At 30.8% G+C, this 23,044-nt stretch overlaps 2 protein-coding genes and 1 non-coding gene across 3 annotated transcripts; 2 read left to right on the top strand and 1 right to left on the bottom strand.

Annotated features, from left to right (window-relative positions):
• Positions 1 to 1,624: 1,624 nt before the first annotated feature.
• Positions 1,625 to 4,592, bottom strand: LOC25485816 (trihelix transcription factor PTL). The gene is made up of 2 exons (XM_013613930.3): positions 3,929 to 4,592; positions 1,625 to 2,943 (listed from the first exon to the last, which is right to left on the bottom strand). Exons 1-2 carry the CDS (start codon positions 4,372 to 4,374, stop codon positions 1,884 to 1,886), a joined length of 1,506 nt encoding a protein of 501 aa, XP_013469384.1. The 5' UTR covers positions 4,375 to 4,592; the 3' UTR covers positions 1,625 to 1,883.
• A 5,758-nt stretch (positions 4,593 to 10,350) lies between these two features.
• On the top strand, positions 10,351 to 10,424 carry TRNAR-UCG (transfer RNA arginine (anticodon UCG)). The gene has a single exon. It is a non-coding gene; the product is annotated as a tRNA-Arg (tRNA).
• A 9,223-nt stretch (positions 10,425 to 19,647) lies between these two features.
• On the top strand, positions 19,648 to 21,552 carry LOC25485818 (cytochrome P450 77A3). Its single transcript, XM_013613931.3, has one exon. The coding sequence runs from the start codon at positions 19,808 to 19,810 to the stop codon at positions 21,368 to 21,370; it is 1,563 nt and encodes a 520-aa protein (XP_013469385.1). The 5' UTR covers positions 19,648 to 19,807; the 3' UTR covers positions 21,371 to 21,552.
• Positions 21,553 to 23,044: the final 1,492 nt, after the last annotated feature.

The following is a 23,044-nucleotide window of genomic DNA, read 5'->3' on the forward strand; positions in this document are numbered from 1 at the left end:
CTCAGGTTTGCTTTGGTTGAGATTTTCCGATTGTGGCTGTGACCCGGTTGCAACCGTGAAGGTGTGACTGAGAGCTGATTGGGTTCTCCGACGCGGCGGTGACAGGATGAAGTTTTGTTGATTTGTGTTAAATCTTGAAAGACTGGACTATCCTTTTCTTCCTACAAATATAAAATTGAAATTTTCAAACCTAATACCATTGAAATTTACTTTAAAATCACATATTGAAGGGTTATTTGATTGATTTTACTCCATTAAAGTTGTATGTGTAGTTGAAAAAAGAAAGAGAAGAAAGATGGAAGATAGGGCGAGAGAGTAAAGAGAAGAGTAATTTAGAATAAAAGAAAGTAATTAGGTGTTGGAGGTATATAGTAAGCATTTGAATCCAAAATTGATTTATCCTTATCCAATGGTTCATATTTATTTTGCCAAAAAAAAAAAAAGAAGCCATATCTCCTACGGTAGGTGACCTATTCAGGTCTCTTACCGGAAACGGAGTTGTAGTTAATGATCTTCAAACATGCTTCATAAAGTGAACTCAATAGAAAGCTTCTTGCCAAAAAAAAAGTTCACTTGCTAGAATTCAAAGAAGAAAGTTCAATTTGTTTTTTGAAAAATGTGTCATCCACATACCGAAGATGAGATACGACTTCTTTCGAATTCTCAGTCTGGATCCCCTTAAATAGCCTAGTCCAACTGCCTTTTTCATCAACGCTCCCATACCTTCCACAATCAATAGAAATAGATACGGGGCTAAAAGATCCCCCTGTTTCAACCCCTTACTAATTTGCACTTGTTCCGTTGGACACCCATTTACCAACACCAACATACTCCAAGAAAACACATGCTCTCCTCCAATCCCTCCATCGAGCACAAAACTCAAAACTCCTAAGCATGTACCCCAAGAACCTCCAACTTAAGGAGACATAAGTTTTCTCAAAATCCACCTTAAAAATCAAGCAATCCTTTTTTACGAATAGTAAGAAACGAGCCCAATATTTACGAATAGTAATCCTAAGGCAAATTATAAATGATTTGGTATTTAGCAATTATGTTTTAGACTTAGTTTTGGTCCTCCTTTATATTTTTTAGAGTTGGTTTTAGCCCATTATTTTCATGTGTTCACAAAATTGGTTTCTCAATTTTAAAATAACTCAATTATGACATCTCTTTTATATTTAAAATATACCACATCAGAAAAAATCTGAGTCCATAGATTTAAAGGAGAGAATCCAAAACTAAGTAATTTTAAAAAGGGGAAACCAATTTCATAAATGGATAAAAATAGGGGGAGTAAAATTGTAATTGAACCAATTATTTATTTCTTTCATTTTCAATTTTATTTTCTCATATATATCCTTGAATTTGACAACAATGTGAAATTGCAAAGTTAAAATCAAGCACATGATCACATAAGATGTGCATGGTTAAAATCACAATGAATTTTATGAAATTACGATGAAACCGTGTAAATTTTGCTGAAGGTATAAAGTGTAATTTTTATTAAAATTATAATGGCTCATAATTTTACTAAACTCATCCTTAATCCAAACATATAAATAATATACTTATAGTATTTTACAAACATATATAATAAAGAAATAAAACATCAAAACCTACAAAGTTCATAAATATGATTCATTATAGAACTCAAGCATATGCATTTGATGTCAATAAAATTAAACAACAAATGTCAATGAGCTTACACTCAAGCATTAGTCCTACGTACACATACAACCTATTTAAACTTATAAAAGACATGGTCTAGCTAGAGTCTTACACACCTTGTGATTTTCAATGAACCAAACTTGCAAGTCAATGACCCTTTTTCATGCTCAGAACCAAAAAACTCTGATTCATGTGCATGTGTTACATGAATTGTGTCAAAGGTCGTCATCATCTGTCACCTTAAGTCCCAAACACCAAGGCCTTGTGTTTTTGACTCCACAGTCCACTGTCCTTCTTAGAGACATACTAATATCATCCCATATTTTCTTGCACTCAGCTCCATTCCTATTAAATCCCATATAAACCATTCTTTCACCTATTTCATCCCAAACACCGTCATCCAAATATCCCTTTTCTCTTACTTGATGTTCAAAACCACTCCTTAGTTGTATCAAATTTGAAATCTCCATTTCTGTCCATCTATGAATATTATCCACACTTTCAAAAGGGTATTCATAATTTGTTGTATCATTTGCTTCTTGGCTCTTACTCTTATTTGGTGCTTCAAGTTGTATCCCAATATGTTTTCTTACAACTTCTAACAATGCAGAATCTCTTGCTTCAACCCATGCTTTTTCTTTAGCCCAAAGTTCATGTATTTCTTGATCAAACCTCATTGACTCTTTTCTCTTCCTTTCTTCTTCCTTTGATGCCATCTCTTGTTCTCTTTGTTCAACAACACTCAACATTCTCTCCATCCAAGCATCTTGAGTCTCAATAATATTTTTCATGTGAGAATCTACAATCTCCTCAACTTTACCTCTCCAACTTTTCCTTGCCCTCCTATGACCACTTTGCCCTTTCTCCTTCGACGATTTCATAGTGTGTGCAATAGTTGAGAGATCCTCATCGTTATTTTCAGATGAGGATGTCTCAAATTCAGACGAGTTCGAGAAACTTAGGCTTTGTGAGTACTTGTGGTTATGGATCAAATTGTGATCAACACCATTAGTATTTTCTTGGTTAATTGTGAAGGTTGGAGTTTGAGTAGCAACAAAGGAAGCATTAGGGGTAATTTTGTCTAAAGTTGAGGCGTGAGAATTTGTGTTTGGTTCTCCACATATTGCTTCAAGCTGTCTGAAAAATCTATAGTGCTTACCATCTTGTCTACTAGCTTTACCTTCCTTGGTCTTCTTGTAATACTTGTACAAATTCTCAAACTTTTCTTTGCATTTCTTTCCACTTCTTTGGTACCCAAATTCCTCAGCCATTATCCTAAACAAGTAGATCACAAAGCTATTATATTATATGTTATACACATATACATCCACAAAATTTGTAGCAAAAAAAATGCATCAACAAATTTAATTGCAATTTTAAAAAAAATTATTTTTAAACATAATGATTTTTTATGTCATTAATATCAGAACACTACTGCAATCATCGATATTATATCAACCACATTTATTATAGCTTTGTGCATATTTGAGTTGTTTAAGTAAATTTAGCTATTTAAAATGAAACAAATTTATTATAATTCTCTACAATATTATAAAAAAATACAACCGCAACAACAATTTAAAATTGTCAACAAATCTCTTACAAAACCCTTTGCTCTCCTCCAATGCAGAGATTTGTGGGATATAAGAAATACTAGGAATAGGAAATATGAGATTATAATTGAAACCTTGGGGTAAAAAGTTGTACTAATTAATGAAGACCAAGACCACATGATATTTTCAAACAAAAAATCAAATCAAGTGATAGGCTGAATAATTAATGTAAGTATTTTGTACTGAAATGATTAAAATAATGAAAACATTCTGATCTCTTCATTAATGATGTCAGAAACATCAAATATATGCATTTGAATTAACAAAACTCCAATAGCCCTAGCTAGGTAGCTGAGCAAATTAGGTTAATAGGACTATATATACAAAACAAAGACAGGCTTTCAGTGTGAGAAATCCTTAATTTGCACCTGCAATGAATGATTTAGTATCATGGAAAAAACCAGTGCAAGAGTATAGTCACTACTCAAGTCAGTGAAAATTCTTAGACAAAACTAGAAATATATCATAATAAAAAACCACATGGATCTTCAGTTAGCTATAACACTTAAGACAAAAAGGAAATTATCATGGAAAAAAAAAACCTGTCATTTTCAATCACAAAAGGAAATTATTCTAAAAAAAAAAAGTGAAATAAAAAGCTTGGTAAACCAGTAATTAATTAAGAGAGTTAAGACACTAACATATACCTAGAAATTTCATTCCACAAGGGTGCTTTCTGATTATTCTCTCTGAACTTAGAATCAAGACGAGATCTGATTTCTAGAAGAGAAAGAGTCTCTTGTCTGGGCCATCTGTTGTTACAAGAATCAAAGTTACCAAGCCATCCTTTATCAGAAGTTTCTAAACCTACACAGAATGCAGTAGAAGCAGTAGCATGATCTGAATTTGAAGCAGCAGCTATAGTGGTAGTTGTAGGGTTAACAGTGGAGGAATAGTCATAGTGGTGGTGAGTGAAGTTACTACGAGGGTAGAAAACATCACCAACCATCATAGGGTCATAGGAATAATTTGGTGGAGGAAAAGTAGCAGCACCACCATACAAACATGGTGGTTCTGCTGGTAGATGTGTAGTGTTTCTTGATGATGTTATCAACCGCCGGAGATCCTCCGGTAACCCATATAGGTCACTCATCTTCTTTACTGCTCACAGAGAGAGAGAGAAGAAGGATTGGATGGTTATATGAAGAAATGAGATTTTTTATTTAATTTAATTTTTTTGGTATGAAACTGAAATGAAAGGAGACAGGATCCGAGTCTACCGCTAGTCTTAAAAGTTAGACTCACTCATCTATGTAGCTATAGCTAGGTAATGTATTATGAGAGAGGAAAGGACATGATTTTTAAGTAGTAGAAAAGACTCAAGTACTTTGTAAGGGAAAAGCATAAATTACATCCTTTCAAACCTAGGCAAGGAGATAGATATATAAAATACTAGTATTATTTACTGTTTTATTTCCTGAAATACTGTTGCTATTTTTGCTGCTAATTATATTATTATTAAGTTTCTAATTATCATAAAAACTACTAGCAAATTGTATATATGTATTGTGCAACATTAGTAGAAGTTCAGTCAGTAACCTTATTTGTTTCACATGACAAATATAAAGCAAGCACTAATTAGATCACTAACTCCGTGTTGAGTTCAAGGACGAGAATACCTAATCACTTCAAATTTTGGATGGGGATGTCGTGCCTCTCTTTTGGTGGCTTGAGATCATTGATGGATTGTTGCTCCTCACACTCCTTTAAACTTTTCAATAATTCATCATGAAGATAAAGAGAACTTATCTAAATTAATTTTAAATAACGCCTTTAAGTTTATTTTGAACAACTTTTACATATGCTTCTCAAAAAACTTACCTAAATTTTAGTAAAACATTAAATTTTCCTCATTTTTTATTATTATAAAATTCACTTTTTTACTAAAAAAAATAAAGTCCACCTTTTGACCCTTTTAAGGGCATAAAAGACAAACCCTGATTTACCCTTTGACCATTTCAGGAGAATAACAGACAAACCCCAATTTTCATTTTGATATAATACAAGTGCATCTACATGCAAGATGTACCACTGTAGAACTTGGCTGGTATATGTAAAATCTTAGTGCAAAATACAGAAAATTCTTGTTAAGTTTTGTTAAGATATATCAAGTGATTGAGTTAGGATGGAAGCATATTTAATGTTACGTCCACTAATGGAAGAGGGACAAGTGGCAGAGCATCACACGATGCAATTTTATATGCCTGCATATATACTGCACTATACTACTGCATTGGTCGAGTGACGTATGTACAGTATTTGAGGCTTAACCTTTTTTTATTGCTTTCCTTACTATTCAACGGTGTGTGTAGAATCTTTGCTGAGGATATTAGCTTAGCTCTTACATGGCAATGGCATGTTTACTTGGCTTTGATTTTAAATGGTAGCTAGGTAAACTGTAAACATATATATGAGCATTATTTTTTTTTAGATGTAGCATGCAAGTTTTTTCATAAGACAAATTTGATATCTCAATTACTCGACACATCAAATTACCTCATATCATTTGTAATCCCTAATAAAAATATTGATTAATTGTACCAAAAAAAAATATTGATTAATATCTTTGAGGATTAGGCCAAAACTCAAGAAGATGACAAAAGGTTAGAAGTTAGAACAATTGCTACTTCATTACAAACATTTACCAAAAAAAATGGAAAATGTTACATAAACACCTTTTAATTGCATACACCCTTGTACACCCTATGTATTAGGAAGAGAGAAGAGAAGAAGAAAGAGAAAGTGTACTTGTACGGGGTCCATATGGCCACATGTCAGATTTTTGTGTGAGTGTCAAGGGGTGTATTGCCACCTAAGGATGTTTATGTATCATAACTCAAAAAAATCTAGTGGGATCAAACTTGATGAAGAGCGTAATTTTGTAAACATAACTAGCAACATGACCAAAATTAAAATAAAAGCAAACAACTATCATCTGAATCTATAATTAGGAAGACTTGGTATATTTTTAAAGAGAAATGATATTTATACTATTATTTTGTGATAATTTTTGGATAACTTTATCTTTTATATTCATATGATGTTCTTATCCTCTTTTTTCATTTTTCTCCCTCCATTGTTTTTGACCAATAAGAAGAAAAAAAACACAAAATTGTCATCAAAGTTATAATAAAATGCATGTACAAATATCATTACTCATTTTCAAAAGGCCCCGACTTGTAATCAAATGACCTGATGATGACCCACCCAAAAGCTTGTTTCAGTTTCCAACTATGTCATATTTAGATCGTTCTTGCAAGACCCTAGCTAGTAAAAAGGTAGTGGTTTTTATTTTAAAGAAATTATTTTTTGGGTTTGTAAGTGTTAGCGATTAGTTTCGCATTGACTATAATGAACTAAATGTTGGATAGGCGACTCTTACTGTCTTAAGGTTTTATACGGAGATCTGATCTGATATCTTCAAATCTTATTATACTCAAACATTGACTCATTGTTGCTCCTTCGAATTCAAGATGAATATTTGTATTGTCTACATTGAAAAATTTAATTTACGTTATTTTTCTACCACATTTAAACAATAATTGAGTACTCAAGATGAATATTTGTATTGTCTACATTGAAAAATAAGAATTTCTAAAACAGTCAATATGAAAATTAAGAGAATTTTGGTACAAATATTGAATGATATTTTAATCTCTACATAGAGTATCACATAATTAAGTAGGCAACATGGTCAAATTCAAATTATATCTACAAAATTCACACGTGAAAATATAATATACTATATAATACTTAGAAGCATATAACTCAAACAATCTATTATGGTAAACTATATAATTGGGATTATGAAATTAGATCGATGTGTGCATAGAAAGGAGGATTATATATAGAATTCAATTTGGGATGATCCGAGGATTGTTCTCGGGATCTATCACCTCAAATCTATCTCTATACAACAAGTCCATTCACTTTTTTTTTTTTTCTTCTTCTTCTTTCCAACAAAACAAAAATAAGAAAGAAAGGAAGGAAAAGAGATGGGAGTCTCTGAATCATTGTCATAACTGATTGCTTAGTTCAGACGTTTGTTGACCAACTTGTGTTGTTGCAGTGTTTGTAGGCCAAGTCCCTTTAATTGCTGCCATGCACATTGACGTAGCCAAGCAATATATTATAAGCAAAATACAACTTGTTTTGGCTACACCAACATGTGACTCATGACTATGTCACGTGGCTAGATAACTAGATTGCTCATCCTCAAGTTTCCTCCTTAATGATATAAAAAAAATTGCTGCCAAATAGATATTTGTTAAGATGTTTTAGAAATATATATAACAAAGTGATATAATATAGTTTTTTTATGGCATGTTTTGGAGTTTACGAGGAAAAGACAAGAGATGACTTTGAAAAATATGATGGAGGAAGTGGGAAGAATGAAGAGATTTGGTAGGGAAAAACTTTGAAGAGTTTATTTTTTTGCACAATGCAAAATTCTCTTAATTTGAAGAGCAGATACATTTTTTAAATCCACCATATGTTGTTATAGCGCTCTCTATAAATTAAAAATATATCTATCAGAAGTTTTTAATTGTCATTCTACAAAAGAACCCCTCATTCAAATAATGGGTGATATATTTCTTTTTGTTTTCTCATCCTCCCCGCACCAAGCTCCCAACAAGGCCCTTAACCAATGAATCTAAATATGCATATACTAATTAATCTAATGACTTTAAAATATAATATGGATGATGAACCACGTAAAGAAGTAGTTCACAATAGATTCACCTATTTTTTTTATTTTTTTTTATGGGGAAATTGACCTATTTTTGTATGCATAATAAATTTTCTGAAGTGTTAGGCATGCATAATCAAAAGCTTGAAAATGCAAAAGAGAAAATGGAAAGTGTTCCTTTTGCGGTCTTACATGGGAAAGTGGTGTTTGTTCTTGCCTAAATGGGAAAGGTACACAAAAGGCTAGCTGGACAACATGGTTTGTTTATCACAATTATACGGACATTTGGTAAGGGTGGGTGGGGGGTCATGATGGGGAAATGGAAGACTATATGATGGATTTGCACGATGATTGTTGATTATTTAAAGATAAATCAAAGGTTTGAGCCTTTGAGGCCTCTTTATGGATTCACATCATTGGATAATCTCGTTTTGAGAATCAATTTCCAACCGTTCTTCATTCCTCTCCCTTTTCGTGGGTCCAATGTCAATGCAAATAAGACCGAATCTCATCATAGCAAATCTTAGTAGACAAGTGGGATTAGCTGCAGATAGAGAAATATTCTTACACCCAATTTTATGCATGTAATAATTTTATACAAAGTGTTGGACGGTTAAGAACTAACACGAGAATTAAGTAAGGGTGGTTTAGGTGAGAATGTTGCGTTGGATGAGTAGTAAGAATGGACGGGATATGATTAGGAATGACGCTATTAGAGAGAGTGTTGGGGTAGCACTAGGGGCAGATCTAGTGTTAGGCATAGTGTGGTGGCTGCCACACCAGATTGCAGCCCATAATTTAATTGCACTTTTGGCCCCCTATTTTTCCAAAAGTTGCGATTTTGGCCCCCTAACTAATTAAAATGCAAAACAGCCCCCTATGTATTGGATCTTTGGCAGTTTTGACCCCCTATCTTTCCACTTTGGGGGCCAAAACTGCCAATACATGGGGGGTTGTTTTGTATTTTAATTAGTTAGGGGCCAAAAGTGCAATTAAGCCTTTTTTATTTTATTAATATAGTAAACCGAAAAGATAATATATATATCACATAATTGGACAATGTTTCACAAATAAATGTGTGGTCTAGTGGTAGAGCTTTATCTATAGTCATGTCTATGGTTCAACTTCCATTGACATTGTTTTAAACTTTTTTTAAGAAGAAAATCATCAAAAGTGTGATGGATGAGATTCAAACCTGAGACATAGAGATGTAACAAACTTGAGTAAGCCACTTCGTTGTCGTGCTTTTTCTGTTTATCTTTCGTATTACTAATATATATTTCGTATTAAAATCAAATGTACACTAATATTTTTCTTTTATAGTTTTGTCATACCAAACCATCATGTCTAGATCCGCTCCTGGGTAGCACTTATATTAGAAAAGATGGTAGAAAATAGGTTTATGTGGTTTGAGAATGTAGAGAGAAGATATGTAGATGATGTAGTACGAAAAGTAGATTAAATAGAGGTTTGTCAGAGCAAGAGAGGTAGAGGAAAATCTATAAAAAATATAAGAGATATTGTTAGAAAAGATTTAGATGTTAATGAGTTGAATTCAAATATGGTTTATCATAGAACATTATACATAATTTAACTCATGTAACTGCCCCACTTAGTGAAATAATACTTGATTGTTATTGTTATTTGTTGTGTATTTTTTTTTAGACACCGTGTGTTTTATGTTTGAGGAGTAGTCATTGCAACTGTGAGAGTAAATGAATAATATTAATTGATTCTCCCTTTTACTTTTAAATAACTTTTATTTGAAAAAAGTATTTATCTTAGTAGAACAACATCTGAAAAAATATTACAAAAATACAAATAAAAACCTCTGAGCAGTTCTCCACTACATTTGCCACTTAGCGGAATCACATGATAGGAATAATACTAACACAACAACACAATACAACTCTTTAACATAATTTTCACAACACATTTTTTATTGATTAAAACACATACCAAATTTATAGGGAATTGGTATTCTCCCTTCTTATGTTTCTACTGCATTCAAAAAAGTGTGTAAATTTTACCGTATAATCACCAATCTATGACAAAAAATATCACTATTAGCTTGAAAACACAACACTTGTAAAAACATAAACAACTTCGTTACTGAAATATATATATAGGATTCCAATTACTTCATCCAATCAATATTCATTTCTTCTAAAAGAATTTCATGTTTGTATCTATAGAATTTAATAAAAATAAATAACTCTCTTTCATATTTTGCTAATGATATCATAGTATTTTCTTATTATAATAGATAGACTCAAAGCACAAAAAAGAAGAAAATAACATACTAGTGTTTATGGAGAGGCGTTTCGTAGTATATTGGAATATTCAATAGTTAAAACGGACAAGTTCCAACAACGAAAAGACCGCATAGCGCAGTGGATTAGCGCGTTTGACTTCGGATCAAAAGGTCGTGGGTTCGACTCCCACTGTGGTCGTTATTTTTTTCTTTTTCTCTTTTAATTTTCCAGACAGATTAATATTTTGATTTACTGATATCCAAATTATTTTTCAAATCAAATATCATTTTTATTAATTTGTGTTAAAACTTCCTCAAAAACATTAATTTGTATTAAAATAATATCAATTTAATTATCTTATTCAAACACATAAATTTCTTCCCCTAAAAAAACACATAAATTTCTGGGATTTGGTAGCTAGGTTCTTCAAAGTTCAAACCCACATGAAGATGAACCTGAACGTTCAAGTTTCAGCAACGATGAAATTAATCCACAAAATGGATCCAATATCATGCTTCTTTGGATTAGGGACTACGAAATGAAAATGGTTCAAGCATGAAAAGGATAATGGGAATAGGTTTAAATATTATAAATAAAATCATGGTTGGGTTTAAATGGTCCATAAAATAAATAATTTCTATTTCTCGAGAAAAATATCTAACCCAAAGAAATTAACCCTATTGGTAATCAATCATAATGGTTTAATTGTTAAAGATGTTTTCCTTAATTTAATCACATCTACCTTAAAAGTCGTACAAATCATAGTTTCTGATTAGTTGAGATGTAAATTTTTTTCCGTACAATGAGATGTAAATTTTTTACTTTGACTGTGGATCAAAACTAACCTTTTTATATGCATGGGTGCAGGCGTATAATACCGATTATAGGGGTATGTTTAACAATTCTTAAAAATAAACTATTGTTACGGGCCTACAAAGGCGAACATTCTATTTCTAGTTGTAATTCTTCTGTGAGGAACTTTTAGTTGTAACCCAACAATTGAAAGTATACCCCTACATTTTCCAACTACGGACGAAAATAACATTTGTTATATTGTGTTATGTTTACTGTAAACTTGATTTTTTTTTTAGTAGATAGACGGGATGACAAAGCCATCATAAACTTACGCACACAAAGTTTAGATATCGAAGTTCAAACCCCGATCATGACGTCTGGCCTAACATACATTGTTATATTTACGGTAAACTTGAATTTTATTGTATGAAAAATGGAATGAACAGGTGTGAGGGAAAATTTAAAAGGAACATGTACCTATGGTCGTCGTAAACTTAACAAACATTATCATAAAGGAACATGTACCTTTGGTCGTTATGTACTTCACAAAGTTATAATGGTATACAAAAGATCAATTACAATGTCTCTCTAAAAAAAAGAAAGATTAATTACAATAATTGAAAATAAGAGTGATAGATAATTAAAAATAAATATAAAAAAATCGTACATGTTATAAAACTATATATAAAATGAAACAAATTTGTTTGGCTAGAACAATTTATATTCTGGAACAATGATGTATAAATAACTAAACAAACTTATATTCGTAGGACAAAAGAAATATATACGATCAGTTAATTTCGTCTTGTTTGAACATATTTTTGTTAAATAAAAATATTTAATTTAAACAGTGATCGTATCAAAACTTAGAATTAAACTAAGCATACGTAAAAAAAACCTATAAATTATTTTACTATCAACTCGCTGTTAAACAAAATCAATTTTACATAATTAATTAATTCAAAATTAATTTTTGTTACTGCATAACCAAACGCAAAGATAACAACGGAGGTCGTGCGACTTGCAATGCAAAATGCAACCCGTACATAGTTTTCTTTTTCCTTCTTTTTTTGAGCAAGCCATGCATAGTTTCATCAATATTTTTTGTACGAATACAAATGACAATCATTTGTATTTCTTTTTCATCTTTTGCAATAAAAAATGATGTGTCTTTTCTTTATTTCGCATATTTTTTTAACTCCTGAAGTGGATCACCACCGATGTTAATATATTCTATTTTTATGTCTTCAAAAAAAATATTTATAATATTATTATAAGCAAGAGTTAGTAGTTAGAAATCGGTATGGAAAGGGAGAATTTGTTAGCAACATGATCAAATTATTTATAGATAACGTTCCACTTGGTTAACTATATTGCAAGAAGTGAAAAGTTTGTAATATAGTCAACAAAAAGAAGTATTTTAATTTTCAGTTAGCCTTCCCTAATTGGTTAGTTTGTTATTATAACCAATCTAATTAGGTTGGATTAGTCTACTATATCTCTTTGAGTTCCTCTTGTATAGACACTCCTTTCCAATTGCATTCAGATTATTCTATTTTTCAATAGTTCAAGAATATTCACTTTATCTCTTCTTGTTCCATTATTTAATAGTTTGAGCTAAAGAATATTTGCTAGGCAACTTTTATTTCCAAGTATAAGTTATGCATATAGCTGTCTCCTTGCATTGAACAGCCTCCCCTAAAAAATGATGTTAAATTTAGGTCACTACAAAATGCACGATGGTTTGTTAAAGGCTTAATAAATTTTTACCAAATGTGAAGCTCTCTTTTTTGTAGGGGAGATTGAGGATTATTCATTTATTCTACAATGTGTTTGACACACCCTTTAAAGAAATCACAAACTGGTAGTGTTGAAAGGCAAAGAAGGGTACTTAAAGGGGAAAAAATTAAGTATCTAGTGATGCTGCATGTTACTATTATATTTAATTTCTTGGTCCCAAAGTTGTGTTTCTGCCTAAACTTTGTTGCACCAAATTTAGTGACTTTAATTATGGAGAGGGACGTTCACCCGTAAATAAAGTATTCATGTAGAGTGACATATATATCAAAGCACTTAATTAAATGCCGTTTTAACAGAAGATTACTAATACAAAGATATTAATTGTAGGCATTTAGTATGAAATCCATAAGGTGAACAAATAGAATTGTTTTTTTATTTGAAAAGACAATTGATTTACTTTACTTTGTATAGTGACCTGAAATGTTGTTCAGAATACAAAAGTATAAGAATTTATCTAACCTTTTTTTAGAAAAATAAATTAAAATACTACTATTACATACATGTTGCATGGTATTTTAAATAACAATTATTTTAGGGCAGAAAAAAATAATATTAAAGTGACAATTATTTTAAAATAGATGGAGTAATTGCTTATTTTAAAATATTTAAAAAATGTCTCGAACGTGCTCATTAGCCTAACCCTATTTTAATTACGTAAATTTGTGTATTGTTCCACTTGTGAGACAGATTACTTTTTGGATTTGAATTTTTTTATTATGTAGACCTAAACATACATATTCAAAAAATAATTGAAGGTATAAAGCCTTGGCTGTATGGCCCTTAGACCAGCCGTGGCAAAGCGAATTTATTTCGAAAATAAATAAGTAATGTAGCATTTGTCTAAAAGTGTTTTCGTCATTTAAAATCATTAGTATACACCATTTTATTTTTTATGAAATGGAAAATAAAAGACACAAAAAAACAAGGAAACAAGAAAAGGAACTAAGACTGTGGAGATCAAACGCCATCAACACCGGCCATATACACTATCTATTTTAAATCTTCAAGGTATCATTGGAGGAAGTTTTAGTCTTCACAAGTCAAACGACACATTCATTTACCTCTTTAAGAATATGCGGAAAATGGATGTTTCATTACCCCATGCAAAAATGGCAAATTATTTGGATGAGCGTAACACAAGCATGGAGTTGAGAAGTTTTACGAGAAGTCAAATCAACAACTAGAATGAAATTTGATTCGATGATAATATTTTTGAATCCTTTAACTTGAGCAATCTTGAAACTATTTAAAATTGCATGAAGTTTGGCATACAAGGAAGTAGAGATCTCAATAAAGTTGGAGAATCCAAGTAACCAGTCACCATTGATGTTGCGCAAGATGCCGCCCAAGCCCGATCTTTCAAGATTGTTGAAAGAGCTGACATCCACATTAAATTTATTGTCTTCATGAGGAGGAATCCAAGTGAATTTTGTTAAGCCATTGTCAAATAATTTATTTACTATCATTGAAGATCATGTTGTTTCGAGTCTGCCAGATAATCCGACAAGTGACTATAAACATAATCTAGTTGAAATATGTAACATGGTCTACAGACCAATCTAGGAATTTAATCTAGTGAAAGGGGCTAGATCATATGATTCGGGGAACCAAAGTTTTAGTTCAGACCCAAAGAAGTATCCATGCTTAATGTCCGACATAACTAAAATAGGAATACTTATGATAGATGTAATTTATGAGAAAATAAGTAATACTTACTATTTTCATATAGTTAAGCAATGCTCTAAGAGAATTTGTTCCATTTTTCATAAAAGAAATGATATTTTTACAACGTTTGATAACTTTTGAACAACTCTCTCTTATATTCACATTGTGTTTCTATCCTATCTATTTTTTTTTTCTCTCTCTCTCTCTAACACTATTATTTTTTACTAATAAGAAGAGATAAATAAAAAATTGTGTCAAAATGGTTATACAAATATAATTAGACGGTCATAATTCATCGTCCATTTGAAATTTAAAGTCTATGACACATCCTTTATTGTGTGGTACCTCTTGTCAAGAAATCAATGGAGTCACATTAATCACCAAGTCTTAACATTTTGATTACGATTATACACATGGTTCATATAACACCGTTTAATTATAAGATTGAATTTGCATACTTCCTCCGTCCCAAATTATATGACATTTTGGACATTTCACATGTGTTAAGAAATATAATTGATTTGGTGTGAGATAGGGATAATAGGAGTTATTTTATAAAACTGTCCTTAAATAGATTGTACGTGAAAGATAAATTAAAGAATTGAAAGAAAAAATAGTAATAAATAGTTAAAAGTATAATAGAAAAAGTAACATTAATGTTTCACTGGTATTGTAAAACGATTTATAATTTGCACAACTTTTTTTCCAAAATGACTTCTAATTTGAGACGGAGCGAGTAATATTTACTAATACATATACAAGGTTTTATCTAACATGTGCAACTAAAAGTGGAAACTTTTTTTAATGAAAAAAAACAAATATTTATTTAAAATATGTATATTTAATATTAAATGCACAAGTTCCAATGCATACTTACCTTTTTGAATTTTTTAACATGTGTAAATTTGCATAATTTGAAAAACTCGTATATTTTCCAAAAAAAAAAAAAACTCATATATATATATATGAGTTTGTTAACTTAGACCAACAAAAAATATGAATATCCATTCCCTCAAAAAAAAAAATATGAATGTCCAAGTTAGCGAAAGTGTACCTTTTCATTTCGATAAAAATATCATTCATCTTTAATATTTAAAACTAATAACTTGATGGTTACTTTAGTAATTTTCATTAAAATATATATGTTAACCGCATTAATTTACTAACTTAGACCCACTTTTTATTTTATAACAAATAGCTTGAGGACAATTTATTAATTTTTCCAAAAAATTAGGAAACAATTGTTGGATTTTTTTTATTGAAAAATAAAATAAAATGAAATTTATTAAACTATCCACTACTTTAAATTGGTTTACATTAATGAATATTAGTTTTTTTGTTAAAATAAAAATATGCAATTTTGCTAATTTTTTTTTGGTTACAAAGCAAATTTAATTTTGCTAATTTAAACCTTCTTGTTTTTGTTAGTCAAAGTTACCAAATCTCATATAAATTAATAATAGAGGGTCGTAACAGTTGGAGGTTAGGAGGAGTGATTATTGTAAACGGCAATATATGAATATGTCGGTTTCCAATATCACAAAGGTACTACCCTATGTCCTTTATTATAAGACCTCTGCATATTTCATTGGTATTAAGAAATGTTTTTGTAAAAAAATTTGAAAAAAGTTTGTGTGTTATTTTTATATAGTTACTACAATTGATGATATAATAGGAGAAAAAAAATCAATTTCTGTTTTCTAGTTATAAATTTGAATAATTCTGTAAAGTAGACATTAATACACGTGAAACTTTAAAAATAATCTTATTTTTTTGTCAAGTAGTCTGGCGGCTAGAGAAATTCACCTTAAATGTGAATAACTGAGGTGTTCGGGATTCGAACCCCGACCCTTACATATAAGAGAAGAATTTCATATTTTTAACGGAAAAGATAAATTTATATTAAGAGAAGACAAATATGCAAATTCAGTCTTATAATTAATTAAACGGTGGAATATGAACCATGTGTATAATCGTACTCAAACTGTAAGGACTTGGTGATTAATGTGACTCCATTGATTTCTTGACGAGAGGTAACACACAATAAAGGAGGTGTCGTAGATTTTAAATTTCAAAGGGACAATAAATTAGGACAGTCTAATGATATTTGTACAACTATTTTTTGATAACTTTTGAGACAATTTTTTATTTATCTTTTCTTATTAGTTAAAAATAATAGTGATAGAGAGGGAAAAAAAGAGATAGGATATGAACACAATCCAAATATAAGAGATGGTTGTTCAAAAGTTGTCACACGTTGTACAAATATCATTTCTTTTATAAAAATAGTAAGTTTTACATTAAAAATTATATAATTATGGCTTTTATATTTGTTTAATTTATATTTTAAAGTTAAAATATCTTTTGTTAGCTTTTTTAAACAATATTATTAGGACATTTGTTAACAACACTCATTTTTTTTTTTTACATTTCAGACAAGAGGAAATATATTACTATTATGGATTATCCATATCAATTGAGTTAAGTTCACGAGTAGATTAAGAGTAATCTCTTATTACAAGTAAAGTAACTCTTGCATTAAATGCTTTTACCTTCTTTTAACCGTCAGCCGCTCCATGTGTTTATTCTAGTTAGCCATAAATTAGCCATCACCTCCATTGAACCACGTCATGTCAATGTTCAACCATAGTGGTTGGGTCCATTAATTAAATGTCATTATCACAACCCTCTCACACACTTTACCATTCCCCGACTCAAACCCAATTTTTTCAGTAACTTCTTAAAATAAAAGTACAAGGCGATTCACTTTCTTTTTTTAAGGATTCACTTTTCTTTAATATCCAAAATCTTGTGAAAAGTATACTCTTGCCATTTCACAATATGTGCCACATTTGTAAAAGAAAATGACAAATACTAAGGGTTAAGTTATATGTTATGAAACTCAATACTTCCTTCAGCCTTTTTTATAAGAATACTTTGCAAAGATTACACCCGTCCCTAAATATAGGAGCTTTATGCAAAAATTGCTGAGATTAAAAAAGTTGTTTGTAGTATTAAATTTGTATATAGTTACTACTATTGTTTTTACAATTTTATCTTTAAGAGAGAGTTAATTTATGTTTTCAACATAATATTTATTGTTAATTGAAGAAAAAGATGCAAAATAAATAAGGGTATGTTGGTAAAAAAATAATTAATGTACTTAGAAATACCAAATAAATCTTATAAAAAGGGACAATTTTTTTTCTTCTCAAAAGTATCTTATAATTAGGAATGGATGTAATAAGTATTAAGAAAAGTTGTTGAATTAATAAAGTTGTTTTAAATATGTGTGACTTTTATTGTAGTAAATTAAAAAAGAATTAGTGATACATTTAGTGTTAATTTTTCATATACCAAAACAAATCGGTAATATTAATAAGGAATATATTGGTAGAAAGAGTAATAACAAGGTGTTCCTGTGAGCTTAACTCAGTTGATAGGAACATTGTATAATTTATGCAGGGGCCCGGGTTCGAACCCCGATCTCTCTACTTCTCCACATTTAATTGTGTGAGCTCTAGCCACTAGGCTACAAGACAAAAAAAAAAAGAATAATAAATCTAAAAATTTGTGTATGATCTTGTAACATCTTAAAATCTGTACATTCAACTTTTTTAAAAGTAAAAATATTGTAGATATTAGTTGAATATTTATGCACCAAAATAATAGTAACGAAGATATTCATTTATTTATTCTTAAAAAAAAAAAAGGATCTCAACTCTCTTTAATATGTGTTTTTGGAGCATAAATTAGCACAATCTAAAGAAAAATTATCTTAAAAAGATTCTTGCTTCAATTCATCTTTAATCACTTACTCCCTCCGTTTCAAATTGTAAGATATTTTGGTCATTTCACACGTATTAAGAAATGTAATTAATATTGCGTGGCGAAGAGAAATTATGAGTTGTTTTACAAAATTATCCCAAATAAATGGTATGGAAAAGATAAATGAAATAATTGAAAGAAGAGAGAGTAATTAATAGTTAAGGATATAATAGGAAAAGTAACATAAATATTTCATTGGTATTGTAAAGCGACATATTATTTAGAATAATTTTTTTTTCTAAAGCGACATACAATTTAGGACGGAAAGAGTATTTTACAATTGTACCTTTTGTTAAATTTATATGTATCACTCTTCGGTTAGTCCCTCCATCTTGTTTTAATTGTTTCTAGAGATGTGGGTCATTTTTAAAGAAATGATTTATTGTTTTAATGTTAATGGACAATTAAAATTAGATGGATGGAGTATTATTCTTCACTTTACATTTATGGCGGTAAAATCAATATGATCCCTCTCTAACAAAAAGAGAAATGTAATATACTTCATCCGTTTCAAAATATAAGCAAAATTTATTTTTTAGATTCATTCATTTAATGATGTATCTGATCCATATTATGAACCACATATATAATTAAATGAATGAACCTAAAAAATGAATTTTACTTATATTTTAAAAGAGGAAGGAAGTACTAGTCATCATGGGTAATTTGGCAAAAACACCTTTCTTTTTTTCTTTGCAATTAGAGCTTTGCTATTTGTAGCGAAAACAAGTTCACCAATGACTCATGAATGCACTAGCACCGTTAGATATCCTTTTGACATAATAGATAATTGGTTGGCATAATACATGGGTAGGTGAATAAAATTTTGGCTCGATTACAATACATGTCTCACAATATGCTTAAAGTAAATGCGATAAATATTGTGGGACAGAGAGAGTAATAGGTGATTTTTACGGTTTAAAGTCCAAACCACCTCTTTTTTAAAACTCTTTAGTAACTCTTAACTCATTGTCCGAGTTATTTGATAAAATTTTATTAATCATATTTTAGACACGAAATATCTATTGTTATTTAATAATTAATTTTCGTCAAATATCTTGTAGAAAATATATGGTGAATTCTCCATTTTCACCCACATTTTTCTCCGTATACAAAAGTCAGAATTTGAACCATATTCATCTAATCATTTAAGGTGCTCGAATCCGTGACCCTACGTTAAAAATTCAATCCTATACAACTACAACATAATATTGCAGTTATAGAGACCGTTAGATTTGAAGAGAGAACTGTTTCTCCAAATCTAATTGTCTCTGTATGTACATTACCATAAAGGATCTACATGCCTTGTATTGTTGCCTCACTTGAAAGTCCAACCAATCATGCTGGCTAACTTGAAAGTGCTTTTATTAAACCCACCTAAAATTTCACACCACCCTCCATTCTTATAACCATCTATCTATGTCTCCTCCATTCTTATAATAATCACCTCCACCAATTCCTTCTTTAATTTTCCCCTCTCATTCCAAATCAAAATGACTTCCTCTCTCTTTTCATCCTCTGCCTCTCTTTCTACTTACTACCATCTCATCTTCACAGTCTTGGCCTTTCTCTTATCAGCCCTTATTTTCTTCCTCACACAAAAAACCAAATCCAAACACCATAACCTTCCACCAGGTCCACAAGGATGGCCTGTTGTTGGCAACCTTTTCCAAGTTGCGCGTTCCGGCAAACAATTCCAAGATTATGTGAAAGATATGAAAGCAAAATATGGCTCAATCTTCACACTCAAGATGGGAACAAGGACAATGATCATCATCACAGATGCAAAACTTGTGCATGAAGCTTTCATTCAAAAGGGTGCTCTCTATGCATCTAGACCACCTGAGAATCCAACAAGGAACATATTCAGTGCAAACAAGTTCACTGTGAATGCTGCAGTTTATGGTCCTGTTTGGAAATCACTAAGAAGAAACATGGTTCAGAACATGCTGAGTTCAACTAGACTCAAGGAGTTTAAAAGTGTTAGAGACAAAGCAATGGATAAACTCATCAATAGGCTTAAAGTTAATGCTGAGAATAACAATGGCGTTGTTATTGTTGTCAGAGATGCAAGGTTTGCTGTTTTTTGCATACTTGTTGTTATGTGTTTTGGTTTAGAAATGGATGAAGAAAAACTTGAGAGAATAGATCAAGTTATGAAGAATGTCCTAATCACTTTAGATCCAAGAATTGATGACTTTTTACCAATCCTAAGCGTGTTTTTCTCTAAACAAAGAAAGAGAGCTTTGGAAGTTCGCAAAGAACAAGTCGAATTCCTAGTTCCTTTCATTGAACAAAGAAGGAGAGCATTTCAAAACCCTGGTTCAGATCAAACAGCTACAACATTTTCATACTTAGACACACTTTTTGATATCAAAGTTCATGAAGGTAAGAAATCAACACCTTCTAATGAAGAATTGGTTTCACTTATCTCAGAGTTTCTGAATGGAGGAACAGATACAACAGCTACTGCTGTTGAATGGGGAATTGCACAACTCATTGACAACCCTGAAATTCAAGCAAAACTTTATCAAGAAATTAATAGTATAGTTGGAGATAAGAAAGTAGAAGAAAAAGATGTTGAGAAAATGCCTTATTTACAAGCTGTGGTGAAAGAGTTATTAAGGAAGCATCCACCAACACATTTTGTACTAACACATGCTGTTACTGAACCTACCACATTAGGAGGTTATGATATACCAATTGATGCAAATGTTGAGGTATATACAGCTGGCATAGGTGAGGACCCTAAATTATGGTCCAACCCTGAAAAGTTTGATCCTGAAAGGTTTCTTTCTAAGGGTGAGGAAGCTGATATAACTGGTGTTACAGGAGTAAAAATGATGCCATTTGGTGTTGGGAGAAGGATTTGTCCTGGTTTGGCTATTGGTACTGTGCATATTCATTTGATGTTGGCTAGGATGGTTCAAGAGTTTGAATGGAGTGCTTATCCACCAGGGAAGAAGATAGATTTCTCTGGAAAGATGGAGTTTACTGTTGTGATGAAGGAGTCTTTAAGAGCAAAAATCAAGCCAAGAGGAGAAACTTTGAAGTAGTTGTATAATTTTTCTTTGTTAGTTCTGGTTGTTTGGTTTGTTTCTTCTACAAAGATTTACATATACATCATGTAATAATTACTTATGTATTTTGTTGTGTGATCTTAACTAGTAATCTTGTTTGTTTTAGAGCTGTCATAATTGTATCTTATTATAAATAAACGAATTAATTAAAGAATTCATATCTTGACTAATTATGTGAAATACAATAATGGAAGGAAATCTGTAAATATTATCAAAAATATATAAGAAAACTCAATTTCTAATTATGTGATCTTGAGAAGAATCTACTTTCTAATTGATTTAAGATTCATAGGAATTTGGTCAGGTGAAATGTCAATATGGATGAACAAGTTGCAGTGAGGACCCAAGGGAGCTATTTAGGACAGGCAGATAGCAGTAGTTGAATTGATTCATCATGAATCATATGACAGGATCGCAAGTATTACTGACAGGTTAAATAGTTTGCAGAAATGTGATACGTACGTATATATGTACATACTACATAGTACTAAAGGACTAACTATAGTTTTCATAATTTTATAGATAAAAAAATGGGTTATGGATTTTCTCAAATTTTTTCTCTCATGTTTCATGATCTACATCATTAAAACTCACTTTTATCTAAATTCTTTTTTTCTCTCCTTTCAAATGAATGGTGAAGATTTTAATGTCACGTGAGAGGATCCATTCCCAAAAAAAGGTAACACGACACATACTTCGTAAATATAAAGTATTTTGTTCATTAAGCACATCAACTATAGTTAAAAACTCTGTTTTCTACGACAGTTAAATAAATACCCACTTTTAAACACTCCTCCCATTTTTAATGTGAAACACACTCAATTTTCTTTTTAACAAGGGTCTAGATATCAATGAAGGTTGACTCAATTGATAAGAAGTTGACTCATCTGAAAGATCGTGAGTTCAACTCCCGCAGTTAATGTGAGCACATCTTTGGTGATTGATTTGTATATATATATGGGATTGTCTAACATGTGCAATATTGCACATGTTAAAGCAACTAAAAATAGTAACTTTTTATTGAAACCAACAATTAATTATTAAAAATCTACATAATTAATATAAAATGCACAAGTTCCAAGTCAAAGTTACTACTTTAAACTTCTTATCATATGCAAATTTGCACATGATAGAAAAACCCTATATATATAATTGTAAACGCTCTCTAAACCTTGAAATATGCCTTGACCTTGATGATCTCAGAATCCAACTCCCTTAAACTTTTACTCTACCAAAAAAATTGGAGGGCTTAGTTTCCAAAGGAGAAAAATTCAATGTTAATTTGAGGTAGATATTAAAGCAAGTCTTTCCCTACATACATTTGAGCATTTAAGCTAAGTCTTCCTTTTCCAAGCACTGTCATAGCTCTTCTAGTTCCTTTTCCAAGCTTTGGCTACAGGTTGTAGGCTACTACTATTTTAAAGGGGGCAACAACATTCCACATCGAGATCAAGGGAAAAGAAATATAGTTAAAAACATAAAAGAAATCGTACATTAGCTGAGAAGACACAACTTCTTGTTTGTTTTAATTAAATTAGGTTGAGTAAATGGTGGCAGGTTTTTTATTTCTTCTAACTATCATCGGCCTCATTGCACATGCCAAGTCTATGGTGCACATGCAAGATAAGTCTTGCACCATGCACAAGATTC

Source organism: Medicago truncatula, chromosome 1 (assembly GCF_003473485.1).
Source record: "Medicago truncatula cultivar Jemalong A17 chromosome 1, MtrunA17r5.0-ANR, whole genome shotgun sequence".
NCBI classification, from domain to species: Eukaryota; Viridiplantae; Streptophyta; class Magnoliopsida; order Fabales; family Fabaceae; genus Medicago; species Medicago truncatula.

Bases quoted from the DNA above. Each gene is read 5' to 3' on its own strand.
- LOC25485816 (XM_013613930.3), bottom strand. From the start codon at position 4,374: ATGAGTGACCTATATGGGTTACCGGAGGATCTCCGGCGGTTGATAACA. The intron at 2,944-3,928 runs GTATATGTTAGT...CTACTTGTTTAG, and splicing joins TTGTGGAATGAAATTTCTAG to GATAATGGCTGAGGAATTTG.
- LOC25485818 (XM_013613931.3), top strand. From the start codon at position 19,808: ATGACTTCCTCTCTCTTTTCATCCTCTGCCTCTCTTTCTACTTACTAC.